The sequence below is a fragment of the Macadamia integrifolia genome, unplaced genomic scaffold (assembly GCF_013358625.1).
Source record: "Macadamia integrifolia cultivar HAES 741 unplaced genomic scaffold, SCU_Mint_v3 scaffold205, whole genome shotgun sequence".
Classification (NCBI taxonomy): domain Eukaryota; kingdom Viridiplantae; phylum Streptophyta; class Magnoliopsida; order Proteales; family Proteaceae; genus Macadamia; species Macadamia integrifolia.
Window position 1 is genome coordinate 255,129 of NW_024868480.1, and position 15,441 is coordinate 270,569.

General features: G+C 36.1%; 1 protein-coding gene across 3 annotated transcripts; it reads right to left on the reverse strand.

The window, feature by feature from the left end:
* Window positions 1–5,476: 5,476 nt before the first annotated feature.
* On the reverse strand, window positions 5,477–12,405 carry LOC122065540. Of its 3 annotated transcripts, none has more exons than XM_042629354.1 (9): window positions 12,255–12,405; window positions 11,819–11,943; window positions 11,595–11,728; window positions 10,798–10,987; window positions 10,122–10,268; window positions 8,178–8,855; window positions 6,281–6,564; window positions 6,000–6,174; window positions 5,477–5,828 (listed from the first exon to the last, which is right to left on the reverse strand). In XM_042629354.1, exons 1-9 carry the CDS (start codon window positions 12,349–12,351, stop codon window positions 5,655–5,657), a joined length of 2,004 nt encoding a protein of 667 aa, XP_042485288.1. In that variant the 5' UTR covers window positions 12,352–12,405; the 3' UTR covers window positions 5,477–5,654. The 3 variants fall into 3 exon arrangements, with proteins under 3 accessions (XP_042485288.1, XP_042485289.1, XP_042485290.1); XM_042629355.1 differs by having other exon boundaries at window positions 12,176–12,260; XM_042629356.1 differs by lacking the exon at window positions 6,000–6,174 and having other exon boundaries at window positions 6,385–6,564; window positions 12,255–12,397.
* Window positions 12,406–15,441: the final 3,036 nt, after the last annotated feature.

The window sequence follows — 15,441 nt, forward strand, 5'->3', positions numbered from 1 at the left end:
TATGGTTGTTTACATTGTTGCTTTCATTACAATTTAAAAGCATAGTAATGAAGTCTACATGTGTCTATGTTTTATTCCTTTGTTGCTTTAGTTCTAACAAAGAAATTGTTTGAAAAATTTCTCATATAATTCATTTTATTAAGATGCGAGATAGAGCCCAGGTGGAGAAGTTATTGCACTATATTGTGAAAGAAGCTCTAGAGGACGCTGAAAGCAAGCATGTTTTCAAATACACCACTTTGACTTGATCAGAGGTTAGTTTTTTTCTGAATTACTGCTCCATGGTTTATAATATTATCGTTATATTATTTTTTGATTTGATTTCCTCTTATTGCCTATGAGAAAATTATTTGTGAGATTGATGTCATTTTCAGGACCTTGGTAGAGGAAGACGAGCTATATGTTTCTTATGTTTCATCTTCGCATCTCCTTTCTATTATGGGAATTGTCTTGGAATGAGTTATTCCAAGTTTCGTGACCTTGTGTTTACAACTAATGATATTTTTGGAAAATGTATTGTTTGGAAAGCATTTTGTAAACTTAATTATGATTAGTCCATATATTTTCTCCATTGTATTCAGAATAATTAAGTTTAATTTTGTTTTCAGAAAATACTGACTGTGAAAATTTAGTTTACCAAGTTTTGCAGAACTTACTTCAAATGGATTGATCCAATAATCTTTTCTTAAAAAAATTTAAGGAGATTACCCCCACATGCATTTGCACGTGTATTTTTACTAGTATATATATACAAACAACAACCACCATAAACTTATCACAACTAAATAGGGTCGGCTATATGGATACAATATGGTCTAAAATAGTAATTGACATAAGAAAAAATATATATAACAAAGGAGAGTAAAAGGAAGCAAAATAAGGTAAAAGAAAAAGTCAAAGCTGTAACAATCCAAGAATCTAGCCTCCTTAACATGGCACAACGCGTTTTAAAGTCTTGAGGATCATGTGTCAAAGAGGACAATATTGGGTAAAGTTAATGGGGCCGAGGCGTTACAATTGATATCAGAGCAGAACCCAACAGTGTGTGGGGCCACAGCGGGGACGCTGTGCCAAAAGGAAGGAAGTGTAACAACCCAAGAATACGGTAAGTACCAAACTTGCATGGGAGATCGATGAAGTGTCCCCACCAAGAATACAGCAAGTACTAGGGGTTTGGGAGATCGGTGAGGGTGTGTAAACTTTAGTCTCACATTGCCTAGGGAGAGATTACTGGGCTAGTTAATAACCTCTAACTTCCTTAACATGGCACAACGCGTTTTAAAGCCTTGAGGCCATTGGGTCAAAGAGGATAATATTGTACAAGGTTAATGGGGCTGGGGCATTACAAAAGCAGAATCCCAATAACATCACCTTACATGGAGTAGACTAAACAGGTCCTTATCCTCCATATAATCAATGGTCATACTATAATCAAGCCCTACCATATGCATATCTCTTCTTAGTATTTTTTCAATCATCATTTTAGGCCTACTCCTACTTCTTCTAGCTCCATCTAATTGAATTTGGTCACTTTCTCTTACTAGGGCATCCATGGGTCTTCGTTGAACATGACCTACCACCTCAACCTACTCTCATGGAGCTTGTCTTGGATCGGTGCAACCTCCAAATTAATACAATCACTGTTTACTCTATCTCCCCTGGTCTTGCCAAATATCCCTCTCAACATCCTCATATCCTCTACACCTAATTTATTCAAGTTACTCTTCCTGACTGCCTAACACTCCGCCCCATACGATATAGCTGGTCGTATTACTATTCTGTAGAATTTTCCTTCGAGTTTAATAAGCTTGCGTTTGTCACATGGTACTCCCAACGCACCTCTCCACTTCATCATCTGACTTTAATTTTGTAGGAAATATCATCTTCTATATCACCCTCTTTGCTAATGATTGACCTCATGTATTTCAAATAGTCACTCTGTGGTAGTTTCTACACCTCAAGTTTCACCACTTCATCACCTCTTTTAGTTTGACTGAAATGGTACATCATATTCTTTGTCTTTGTTTTTGTCTTTTAGTTTAGTATAACTCCTTCCACTATCTCATGAATCAAAACAATATCACCAACGAATAGCATATATATTTTTTGAGTCCTCTTTCAAGTAGAACAAATTTCAAGTCATGATATAAAATGAGAGATATACAGCCGTTTTTCCATCAGTGCGCAGAGCAACAAAAGGCCAAACAAGATGTTGGAGGTCGAGATATCCCAACAGTTGTTTGATTATGAGTTTTCAGTAACAATGTTGAGTTGGCAGGATATTGGAAGTTCTGAAATCTCAGCAATAGAGTGAGTGGAAGTTTCCACTAGCAATGATGAGGTGGCAAAGTGTTGGAAAATTCTCATCTTACTTCCGCTTCTTAGACATACGGAAAATTCTAGCTAGTTGTTTTGGGGCTTCCCTCTCAAAAATTGGAATCTTATTGCCCAAGTCCAAAGGGTTTTTGAATTTCAAATGATAAGACCTTTAAAATATAATAATATATAATACTTCGTTTGGTTGCAATGAGAATTTAAAGGGAAGTGAAATTTTCATACTTTAAAAAGAAATGTTCATAATCGTTATCCCATATGATTGTATAAACTATTTAATTTTTTTAACCATATTTATTAATGATATATTTTACATATTATAGCAAAGGGTTTTGGATGCAAAGTAAAGTGAAAATTTATAATCAAATATAGAATGACTTGAAGTTAATGTTAAAGTCACATGGGTAATGATTACATATATTTCTTTTTTAAGTATTAAAATTTCACTTCCCTTCCCTTTAAATTCCCTTACAACCAAACATAGCCTAAGGGATTTTATTTTGTAATCTTGAGTAGGGAAACAAGAAGAAAGGTGGAGAGAAAAAAAAAAAGGAGAATACAGAATTCTTGACTACTGCATTTTCCTCTCCTTTATGTTTTGATAATGTTGATTTGAAGGAAGGAAAAGATGTGTTGGTTGCTGCTACCCCCATGCTTCTGAATTCTCCTTGAAGGATCTGTAGAAAACTGAAGAAGAAAGAAAGAACAAGAAAATATTTGGCTACTGTGTTTCATGATGATCTGAAGAAAAAAGATAGTTCTGTCTTGCAAAGGAGAGAACCAAAAGGGAGAGAGAGAGAGAGAGAGAAGTTATGCATACTTTGATGATCATGTATTGCCTAAGTCTTTTAGGGAAGGCTGCATAATAGAGAATCATGGAGGGTAACTCATCTTCATGTCCTTCTCGGTTGTGGTCACCTCAAAGAAGGTATCATGACATCTAACAAACCCATTAGTTATTAATTTCTGAATTTCCTAGTTTAGTTGTAATCTTGATTATAATTGTAATCTCTATCAAGTGCGTTCTTGATAATTCATTGGGTTGTAGCCCTTTTTGCCTTTGGATTCTCAATGAGTGCAAGAACCGGTGTATTGGGAGTCGATGCTCTTAAGACATTGTAGTGGTTGAAATTGTGGTAGCATATTGAGCAATATACAAAACCCCAAATTGGGCATTGTTCTGTGGACTCATGCCGAAACACATAAAGACTGTTGTGATTGCCCTTGTATATTCTATTTCATTGGGAGTGTTTGTTGCAAAGTGGGTTTGCCAACCAGTAGACCTTACCATGTGAGGTGGGGTGTTGCGATAAAGAGAATGCTTATGATTTGTAGAAAGGTCAATCCAACCTATCTGTTTATCTACAACTCGAGAAAGAACCATTGCAAGGACCATATTCAGATAGGCATTCAACTCCGGTATGACCTGACCCATGCAGTTGTAGGGTCAGAATGGGCCCGCAGGACTAGCCTTCAGTACCCGTCATTAGCACACAAAAAAAAATGAGATAGGCATTATGGTGGATTCAATCTCAAACTACCATAGAGATCAAAATCCTATCAATAGAATTGGAGGGCTCACAAAACTAGCAGCTTGAACACCTAGATTAACCCCAATTTATAACCCCAATTTACAGGCTTGATCAGCCCCAAATTAATAGAAATATATGGTCTCCTTAGGATCTTCAATATCTCCAAAAGAAATCTGAATCCAACAGTGAGATGGAAAAATATTGTAAGAACACCCAAAATAGAAACTAGGTTTCAGAATTAGTAACCGAGCTATTACTCCACATCAACAGTAAATCCCCATCAAAATAACATAACATTCGTTATAAGGTATAAAATATATCAAGCTCAAGGTAAACCAGTGAAAAGAAACTTTTAATTAACAGAATTACAAAATTACAAACTTTAGTCAACAGCAGCCAATGATGTACCCTATGCATGGCACTTAAACTCCCACCGGAGGATGGTTATTAGATACCCTTGAATGCCTGAAAAGATCAGCCACAATGGATGGTTGGATATGGAGTATTGGTTCTTGCACAGAATTAGAAACTAGGGGAACAATTAGTAACTTACAGTCACAGTGATATGCAGCCAATGGATGGGGCTGAAATCAACATCAAAGTAACAGATCAAGGTTGATAGGATACCCTCAAAATCTGGAATGAAACTGTTGTGTCGATCTAGAGTTATGTGACCTTGAAGTGGCTGTTGCAGAAGATCAATAAAGCAGTGCCACAGGGTTGTCATAGATTTCTAATAACTGATTCTATGGTGAATGTTATAACACATTCGAAGGATCAAAAACAACAATAATAGGTAAGGAAGATAGCATTAGTACCTTTCAGTTGATGACCTTTTTGCAGGATTAGTAAGATAAAACTTAAAAAAGAGTATAGAAGAAGGGGGAAGAAGAAAAAAGGGGGGATATGACCAAGGCCTCTCACCTGTGGTTCTTGCCAAAAAAAAATATTGTGGGGGTTCTCACCTATGGCCTTGGTCAATCTCTCACTGATCCCATGCTTGAATTCAGAGTCCCATGAGGCTAAGACAATTAGGAATTGAGACCTCTACCTTCTATTGTGGAGTTTGATTTCCACTCAGTGGTGAGAGATGGTTAACATGATAGGAATCAAATAAATCAGCTGTACCAATCACAGCCACCAGTTACACAAAGAATGCTAATTCCTGGTTGCTTGCACTCTCAGGATCCAATCTAAGCTTAGGCACATTCTTTTGATGCCTTTTACTGGGCCTGTGGTTGGGTAATTATATTGAACATTGAAACAACCAAAGCATCAGCTATATTAGTTCAACCATTTCAATCCTAGTAGCTTCCTGTGGCTAAGCAAATAAAGCTTGCTCTATGACTTTGCCATTTTGGTCAGCTAAGATATCTTAATATTCATAATATTGCGATTTGCAGATTAATTATGTGCTATAGAACTTAGGCATTGTTGTCTTCCTTGTGCCTTGCACCTTAAAGTATTAGGAGTCGTTGGCAAGTTGCACGCACTCATCACTTCACTAGCTTTAGAAATAGGTATGGATATCATCACCTCGAAGTCATTATCAAACATTTTAATCTAAGGACGCTAAACAACCTTACTTCTGATTATTGCAGAGACACTTCTAAATAGAAATATCATGGCCAGCATTTAAAATGCTTGTATATATGGATTTCAATGAGAAATATTGATTGCCAACACAATGATACCAAGAGATTATTTAAATCTAATTAGCAAAAACTAATGCAACATTAGCCGACTCCATATAATTGAGATTTAACAGATCAATGTAAATGTTTGGAATTAGCGAATGCGATAATACAGTGTCCGGAGATCCCTGCAGTGAAGGCATGCCCACGGATCCAAAGGAGGGTCAAGGCAGTAGGAATGGACCCATTTACTCTGGCACAGATGACAACTAATGAGAAGATCCTCAGGTTCTCGACAACGACACTCGGAACAAACCCTTCCTGCAGACTGAAAACCATAGAAACCAAAGAAAAATTAGCAATGACTAATAATATGCTCAAGAAAATTAAAATATATAAGGGGGACTACAAAGACATTAATCTTATACACTATATTAAGCATGTCAGAGAATCTGCCCACATAGTAAAACAGTTTAGGATCCTGACAAGAGATACAAACCCCGCAAATACCACTGTAAAATGGAGTGTGGGGTAGAGCCGTAGAGGTCAGAGAAATATGGGGAAGTGCATCCATACAAGTCACATGGAAATATCTGAACATGCTAATTTTGTGGCACGGAAATCTCAGAGGAACAAGGGAGCCACCATGGGATGGACTTAAACCTGTTTGCCCACTGCATGCATTAAATGCTCAGTAACATGATCACTGGATCACCTCAACAATATTTAAATTACCATGACCGATAACCAAAAGTAACTTCTCAGAGATCTGAAGCTTACAGAGAATATGAGGGGATTCTCAAAAGATCAGCATTTTGAATACAAAGACCTGATAGTTTGACTATAAGATGCCATTCTTGTATAACAGTTGAAAAAGGCACTACCTGGCCTCCAAAACTGGAATTTTCTTGATCAGGAAGCATGAAAATATCTGTTGCCAGTGAAGAATATGGAAGGCTCTGTGAATATATTTTTTGGTCAGAAGCAACAGCACAGTCCACCTTCATAATGCTCATAAATCGACCCTTACACAAAGGACAAGCCGCAACTTTTCCACTTGAAGCCTGCATGGATCAGCAATAATTTATGAGACCCTCTCCAGACTTGGTCAAAAACGAAAATTTTCCATAGTTAAACTAATAAAGGTCCATAGAGGAAAAGTTACCAGCCGTCAACTTTACTATTTCTACCAACAGTGTTTCAGCAGTTGATGGAAACCCAAGTAGCACATGAGGAGAAGTGCAACAAAGTGTGCTTCACTAGTTACTATAGTGTAGGGCTAGAAATATAAACCGTAAGGCTCCAAGAGAATTTTAAGCAATGCCTAAAGCTAACTTTTTGTTTTTCAAAAAAAAAAAAAAAAAAAATTAAGACATGCTTGTTGCAAGAAGACAAGAACTGTAATCAAAATATGTTTTCAAAAACATGACCAAGAGAACAAGAAACAGTGCCCCAAAAAGGATCGGAATGCTATTCCCCTCATCTCTATTTTTCTAATTGGCAATTGATGAACAATGTAAACCATAAATGAAGCTAGTGCAGAAGCTCTGGGAACAAAACAGTGGAGGCTAGTGCTATCGCACTAGTCACCTCTCTAATAATGAGTAGATACCTCAATAAGGCTGTAGTATCTAATAATTTAAAAAAATTTGAGGAGCCAGTTAAGAAAGTGGGTAACAAATAACCTCTAATACCTACTAATTGATATTTATTTTAAGACATTGTAATGCACTCCCTTAAAAATTAAATTATACACACACATTCAGCTATCTGTGGATCTATATGTTTAAATCTAAAAAATATATTTTAAAATTTTAAGTTAAAGGAAATTGGTTAGAAGAAACTAATGATCTATTCATTTGTGTACAAGAACCTTGTTTTGCACAAAAAGGTCAAGAACATAAAAGGTCCTTGAAATGAATAAATATTTTCACATATGTAATTATGTATGTCTGTATGTGCAGAAAATTATCCATTTATGTCTCTCATTCCACTGCAAAACTGGGGTTCACAAAAACTTTGACAAATTGGTGCAAGAGCTGGCAGATCATCCACTCTTCCCTGAAGCAGAGCAGGTTAAGATTGAAAAGATACATATTACTACTATTGATAACGTATTTTTTGAACTTATTCCTTTCTTCAAGCTAAGCTTGCATAATGAGGATACCCATAAAGACGAGGGATCCAGGAATGACTTATGGGAAAGTACAGGCATGTATGCCAGAAGGTTGCACAAAAAAAGATTTCACCACTAGTAACATCTTCATAAACATTGACTACTTATCCTCTACTTTCCAGCAAAAATTTAAAATCTAATAAATCAAGAAACTAATAAATTTTGCTATTCCTACCATTAGTGTTCAAATAAAAAAAAATGAAATCACTGTTCAATTTTGCTAATCGTATTGTTTCAATCTCTTTCTTAAATCTGGGTTTTTTGTGAGAAGAAAATCAAGATGGTCAGTTCATACTTTCTGGAATATGTGATGCTATAGGGAAGTTAAACATTAGATGATGTAAGCAACCATCTACAGCTACAACTGTCTTCTGCTGATTATGAGTCCAAGGATAAAGAAAAGAATGATTAAAAAGCATATTATTTTCTCACAATATGAAATTGAAGGATGATAGAAAATTTTAACTGAGGAAAAAGATAAGCAATGCCAAGTACACATACCATATGATCAGCCCAGCCCTGAATACATGAATAACAGAACCGATGTCCACATGGTAAAACACCTCTTGTTGAACTAAAACCTGTCCAACATATGACACACGATAGTTCTGTTGAAGTAGGCAAGTCAGATAAGTCTCTCAACTCACCAGGATATCCCAATGCTCCATCCACATGCTCCTCTAAATCACAAAAACCACTCTCCAAAGTCCTTTCATGTGTAGGAACTGCACCTTCAGCCAATCTATCTAAAGTATCAGAAGGATCTCGGCTATTCAACTCTGACGTGTCTTGAACTTCTTCCAACCCTTCATCACTATTTTCTCTAGAGTCATGAAACCCATTTTCTTGAATTTCCGCTTGATCATTCTCATTCCTCAAATCACTTGAACCATTAGATGCAATATTAATTGCCACTTGGTCAATCTCATTCCTCATAGCATTTATATCATCAGATGCAGCATTAGTATTGATTAGCTGGTTATCGGCCCCAGCAGGATAAAACTTTTGCTCACACCTAAATACAGAAGAGTCCAATATGTCTCCTGAGGCATCCTTTTTCACAAGCCGACGACCTTTCCTAGTGGGATCAGCAACAGTACTAGAGCTCCCGGAAGCACTGTGAACATTTATTTTCTGGCTCCCATAAGGCATAGTGGAAGATGAGGAAGATTTTTCATTCTGTTAATAAAATAAGATCCTTCAGTGAAAACCTCCAAACATTGTATCAAGTAAATGAGAAGGAAGAAACAGTGAACAGAAAACAAAGAAGGTGGAAAACAAGAAAAAGAGTATTGAGCTAAAGAGGGCGAAAAACATCAACCTGACAATAGCAAGAAGGAAAAGGAATAAGAAAGAGAAAAGCGCTGAGCCTCATAAAATTTTGGAAGGGAAAAGCAACCATGAACATGGAGTGAAATGAAAAATCTTAAGAAACAAGAAAGATTCAAGTCTCTATGAATACAAAACAAATGGACCACATAACAAATTACAATGGAAAAATGTTGACTAAAGTATTGAAAGAAACACACTTTACTGCTGGTTTTAAGCCTTTTAATTCATTTTGAACTAGATCAATCTAGTGCATAACTAGAGAGGCTAGTTACTGAAATCTTTCAAGAAATTGGTCACAGTAAACATCAGATATAGCAGCAAATAGAAGACACAACCTCATTGCAACTTACGAAATTATTCTAGTATAATGAGACAATAAAAACTTGTTCTAGGATTAACAAGATGAAAGAAAGAAAAAAATAGATATATATATATATGTGTGTGTGTGTGTGTGTGTGTGTGTGTGCATTATGGAACATACTGTTAATAAGGGAAACTGTCCATATGCCATAATGTTTGCTAACAGGAAACCGTTTGCCATGTTCTTTTTTTCTTTTTTTCTTTTTATTTCCTATTCAATGTATGTCTATCACTTACACAAACTTTTCACTCTGTCATTTCATCACTTAGGTCCAGAAAATATTGGTATTTCTCCTGTTGTTAATACTGCATTCAACTCTGAGGCATGGAGTTACTAGTTGCCATTTCCAAGCTTATAATTCAACACATAATAAAACGCATCATGGCCTCCATCACTACATACATTATCATTAACATACTAATGTATTTAACAACACAGTCCAGATGCATCTTATTCATGTCAGTGTTGATAGAAACCAATACTTACAAATGTTATATGGTAATAGTAATATCAATTTAACACTAGAAACATCAATAAAGTAGCAATGATTCATCATCTCATATTTCACTATTCTAATGGATGAACCTTCAAAGTCAAATTGTACATGTATTTTCAGGAACATGATATTTCAGGAGGCACAGGCTTACAGAATTTGCATTTAATGAAAAGGGGGAAATTTTTCCAATAGCCATAACATCAAATTGTATGGTATCATAAGAGCAGATAAAAAATGGTGAAATTGAGGACAGAACCTGAATTCTAACAGCTCCAGAAGGAAGTAGATCGAGAGAACACTTGGTGTCTCTCAACTTGCATTCCTGCTTCAAAGTTTTACACGTTGTTCTCCTCTTGAATTTATAGGAACCCTTATTTCCTGTCCCGCAATGTGGAAATAAATTCTGCAATAAGAAGAGAAACATCATTGATACATTGGATGACTAAATTACGCAATTCCCCAAAATGTAACATTACCAAATTGCCAGCTGAACTATTTGGATACCCTATTAGGTCAGACCATCAGCATATCATATTTCATTATTCCACTTTCTTCAACCATTAGCTCAGTTAGTTACAGCATCACCTTAAGATCAGATAATAAGAAACAACATAATTGTAGGCTTTAAATTATGTTTAGAAGTTTCAGGAAACCATGTTTATGCGCATATTATCAACTATAGAACTCGACTATTCCTTATTAATCTAGAAATAAGTAAATAGACCATTTAACAAAAAGAAGCACTTTGTGCAGCCAGCTGCTTGTTGAGAATGTTGGCACCCAAGCCAAGCTAGCACCTAAGCACCAAATCCAGACACTAAAGGTGCCACCAACTCTGTCCATCCCACACCAATGGTCATCCAAGCACCTGAAGTTCCTTTTGCAGAACCATCTAGCAGATTAATTAGATATCCAACCAGATTTACCATTACCTCATTTGACATATGAGAACCAGCCCAGGCAATTTCTCCAACATCTGTAAAGCCCACATCAGTCAGTCGTTGTACAGTATCTGCGTGCATATTGGACTGATCTATCAGAGCTTTAGCATTTTTTCCAGTTGAAAAACTGTCTTTCTTTCCATGTCGCACATCCCTTAATATGGGCCCTACTTGTACCCCGCTGCAAGGTGAAAACACCATAAATATGAGAAGCACAGATTTAGCAGCTAAAACAACTTAACAATTCTGAGAGAATAGAACGTAAAAGAAGTGTTCATAAGTGAACCTCTGGTATTTACTGCATATTAAATATTGCATTGAATCAAGTACAGTCAAGGCAAGCACAAAAGATAACAGCAATAAATCTTTATTTCTTAACTCAAATGGCTATGACACGTAATGTGTAAAGCAGACTTTGCAAATAACATGTGTTTGTCTTACTAAATAGCTAAGTCAGTACTCAACGTCAATCACAAGGCATGCTTTCTGAAACTGAGCATCAGCAGATGCTTTACATTATTCATCGTTTGGTTATACCATACCTTTCTTCTCCCCCCAGAAACTTCTATTTAATAACAACATAACTTTACATATCAATTTGAGCTAAATACTTTCTTGAATTATTGAGAACTAGATAACAATAGAGATGCCAAATAAATTGGTTTGAGGGAAAAAGGAAAATTAAAGAACATAGGCCTACTTATTTAGCTAAGCACCCAATAAATCAAACTAGTTAAACAAACTCATTTTTAGTTCAAAACCACCGACACAGCCATAAGAATCAGTACCTCTGCATCTTATAAGGATGCTCTGGAAGGCGTTTCCCTTCCTTAGCACAATCCTCAAACCAACAATGGCTAACTATTGTAGTTCCCAGATTCTTAGCCAGCTCATATTTCCTTCCTTCAAATTTCCAACATACCTTAACACCCAGAATGACAAACAAATCAAAGTCAGTTAGTAACATTTCATCTCACAGATAAATGAGAAATCAGCTCCAACCATAACTCACCAAATGCGTTGTTGATCTCGTCAATGTCCCCACATAGTTCGCACCTGTTTGGGTAATAAGCTTGATGAGTTTTAACCGCTCCATGCCATGGTAACCACTAACTGAAGCAACAACAGACTCCATGCCTACAACAGCATAATCTCCACATGAGTAAGAAGATCAGTAGGTATTTACATTTCGATTTGAAAAGAAAAATTAAATAACGCTTAGCAATTGAATGAACACCGTGAATCGCTTCAAATCTATTAATCTACAAAACTATGATCAAACTAAACTGGAAATAATCTATAATCATAACGAACAAGTGAAATCTTCACCCTAGATATTAATTTGAGGTGAACGACAAAGGGAAAAAACCTTATAAAATATACCCCAATGAAGGTATAAAATACGGAGATTATGAGGAAAAGGAATTTGAGAGATTTGGAGAGTATACCAACAGATGCGCTGCTTCGAAAGCCAAATCCGTGTGCAAGCAATTCTTCTTCCATCTGCTCAGATTTTGCCGGGAAGATGAAATTTGAATTTTTCATTAGAATCTAATTCTCTGAGGTTGACTGATTATTATTAGATTATATAACTGAATACTTTCTAAATGTAAGTTCTAATAAACTTTTCTATTTATTTACCCAAAAATAAACTTCTCTATTTGCCCTAACTTTACAACTTTTCACTGTAATTAACCTCAAGAAAAAAAAAATCACTGTAGAGAATTTTAAAAGTGCCTAAGGCAATGGGTGCTTTAAATGCACATATGGGGTATCATGATTTTTTTTTTTTTTTTTTTTTTTTTTTTTTTAAGTATTGAAATTGGGAGTTGCTTCTTTAGGTTGAATTGCAATAGGCGTTAACATGGTTCTCTTAGTTTTTGCATCTGTGCACTTCTATTTTTTAAATTTCTTAGTTTTTGCATCTGTGTACTTCTATATTTTTCAACTTCTTGTTAGCTTTCTCCTTTTGGAGAGGCGAAGGGAGCCAGACATATGACATCTAAGCCTAATGCAAAACAAAGGGATTGGATTTCTCCTCTTATCAAATCGTGGGCAATCATAGTGTCTTTTTTTTTTCTCTTTGTTTTTCTTCTTCTTTTTTTTTTTTTTTTTTTTTTTTTTTTGCAAATCAAACATCGATACACTTAAAAATGAGTTAATCAAGTGACCAATCCTCAAGTAGGTACTCAATTGAGCATTGCCACCAAGCCAAAGCCCAGGTGTGCTCATGGTGTTATTGATGTTGTTGAAAGTGAATTATAGACGTTTGTGAACCCTAGGATAGAGTGGTGAATTTCACCACCTAGGGAAAAGAAAACTCCATCCTTAATTATCTTAGCTAACACATAATCTGGCATCTCATAGGAGGCTCTACAGACCCAACAGACCCAATTGTTTCTGGTTTGCCAAATAAATTACATCACACAGAGAATTGCAACATCATGAAATCATATTTATGTTTTGATTAGGAAGGTAATAACAACCATGGTTTGAGGGTATCAGTATCTGGTAATCTGTATTGGTGTCAACCAATCCCAATACCGGGTAGATCCCATACCGTGGAATGGTACGGAACAGGGGTATAATTGTTAAAATCCCAAATTTTTTTTTGAAAAACAAGGGGCAAAATTGTTCAATCTATGTCAATCCATATCGTAATGGTTTTCAGGATACACACAACCCGATACAGTGCATGAGATCCATGATACCAACTAGATAGGAGCGAGCCACACCAAAATAAAAATAAAAAAATAAAAAAAAAAAGATAGTTACTTGGACCCACCCTATACTATGACCAGATTGCTTGACAACCCAAACTATTAAACATATTACATGAAGCCTCATGAAAACTGATGGTGTTAATCTACTGTTAGTGGTTGAAATGGAAAAAACCATTATACCCTTATAAGGTTAAAGTTTTTTTTCTTTTTTTTTTTTTGAATAATTACTTAAGACACCCTAATACCATGGCAAGGTTGCTTGACACCCCAAACTATTGAACATATTACTTGAAGCCCCCATGAAACATGAAGATGTTAGTGGTTAAATGAAAAACCTTAGAGTTGAATATGCCCTAATTTCTAATATGGTTTTGTGAAGGAATTGATTTGGATGATGGGTGTATGGGGAATCCCTTCACCCTCTAATTAAATCATTTTTTGTTTTAATACATTTAAAGGGTAAGTTGGCTATTTTAACTTTTTAACTTCACAAGTTTCATTTGAATTACTCCTAAGAGTAAAATTGTCTTTTCCATTTCAACCACTAACATCAGACTAACATCGTCAGGTTTCATGAGGATTCAAGTGATATGTTCAATAGTGTCAAGCAACCTGATCATAGTATAAGGGGTGTTCAAGTAATATCTAAAAATTAAAAAATTAAAAATTTAAAAACATTAAAAATAAATTAAAAATAAAAAACCAAACCCAACATAAGGTAAAGAATTCTCCTCAGCTTAATTTGACACAAGTTTATCAGATGAAACCAAATTGTTATAGTGCAAACTTCCACATAAACAACTGCATATGATGAGGCACGTTAATTTTCCATAGCGGAGTCCCATTCGTAACACTGCTGGCTACAATAGGCTGATTAAATAGTAGAGCACCTTCTATCCATGCTAGCTGCGCATCTAATCTAATCCTTTGTCTTGTTTCACCAAAACAGTTTTTTCAAGCGACTGGAGAGGAGCAGCGCCATTAACACAGCAAAGGTGTTAATCAGCAGTGTCTTAAAAAGCTTAGCTACATTACAACCATGTCACCATTTCAAAGTTCTACAAAAATGAATCTGTACAATAAGTTCATGCTTCATGCATCAGGAATGAGTGATCTGATTCAGATTGAATGATCTAAAAGCAGACCTAAAATGACCATGGGAACAGTGGCGAAGAAAAAAAATGCCCAGTTTAGGACTTATCCCACAACCTCGATTAGAGCTGATTGGAGGACTAGGATCCATGTAGGTAGAATTTTTCTGAGTGTGGTTGTGTCCATCCCCTTTTTATTTCTTTATCCTTCTTTTTGATTTTGCATGGATCAATATAGCCAACTCTATTTAGTTGGGATAAGACTGAGTTGTTGACTGCTCTACCTACAAGAAACAAAGGAGATCCAACACATCCTACGTAAGAAGCTTAATTACCTAGTAGTAGGCAGACCATTGATACATCCAAATGCAAGCACCGTCAGTTTTGATATTAGTTGACCTTAGCTCTTCCCTTCTCTGTCGTCTTTGGCAGAAGGAAACCCCTTTCCCCCCACCAGAGTTCCGTGTCTAAGACTATATCATAAAGGTTCTCACAGACCCTTCTTCCCCCAAGCTTCACCACCACGGGGCCATTGGACTTCCGAACTTCCACGGTGCCAGTTCTGTTTCTGTTGATGTTCACAGGGAATGCTAGTGGGTCAGTTGCTTTAGTTACAGGCCATTAACAACAGAGAGAAAACCCAGAACACCTGATCCTCTTTAACAGTATGAAGTTTCGTACTGCTGTTTGTGGGTTGGTCACAAGTACAGAAAACGGACAGAAAACCATATCAATGTGAGAGGGCATGGTAAAAGAAACAAAAATACCAAAGATGAGCAAATCGACCCCCCTCCCCCCACCCAACCACACCACCCAAAAAA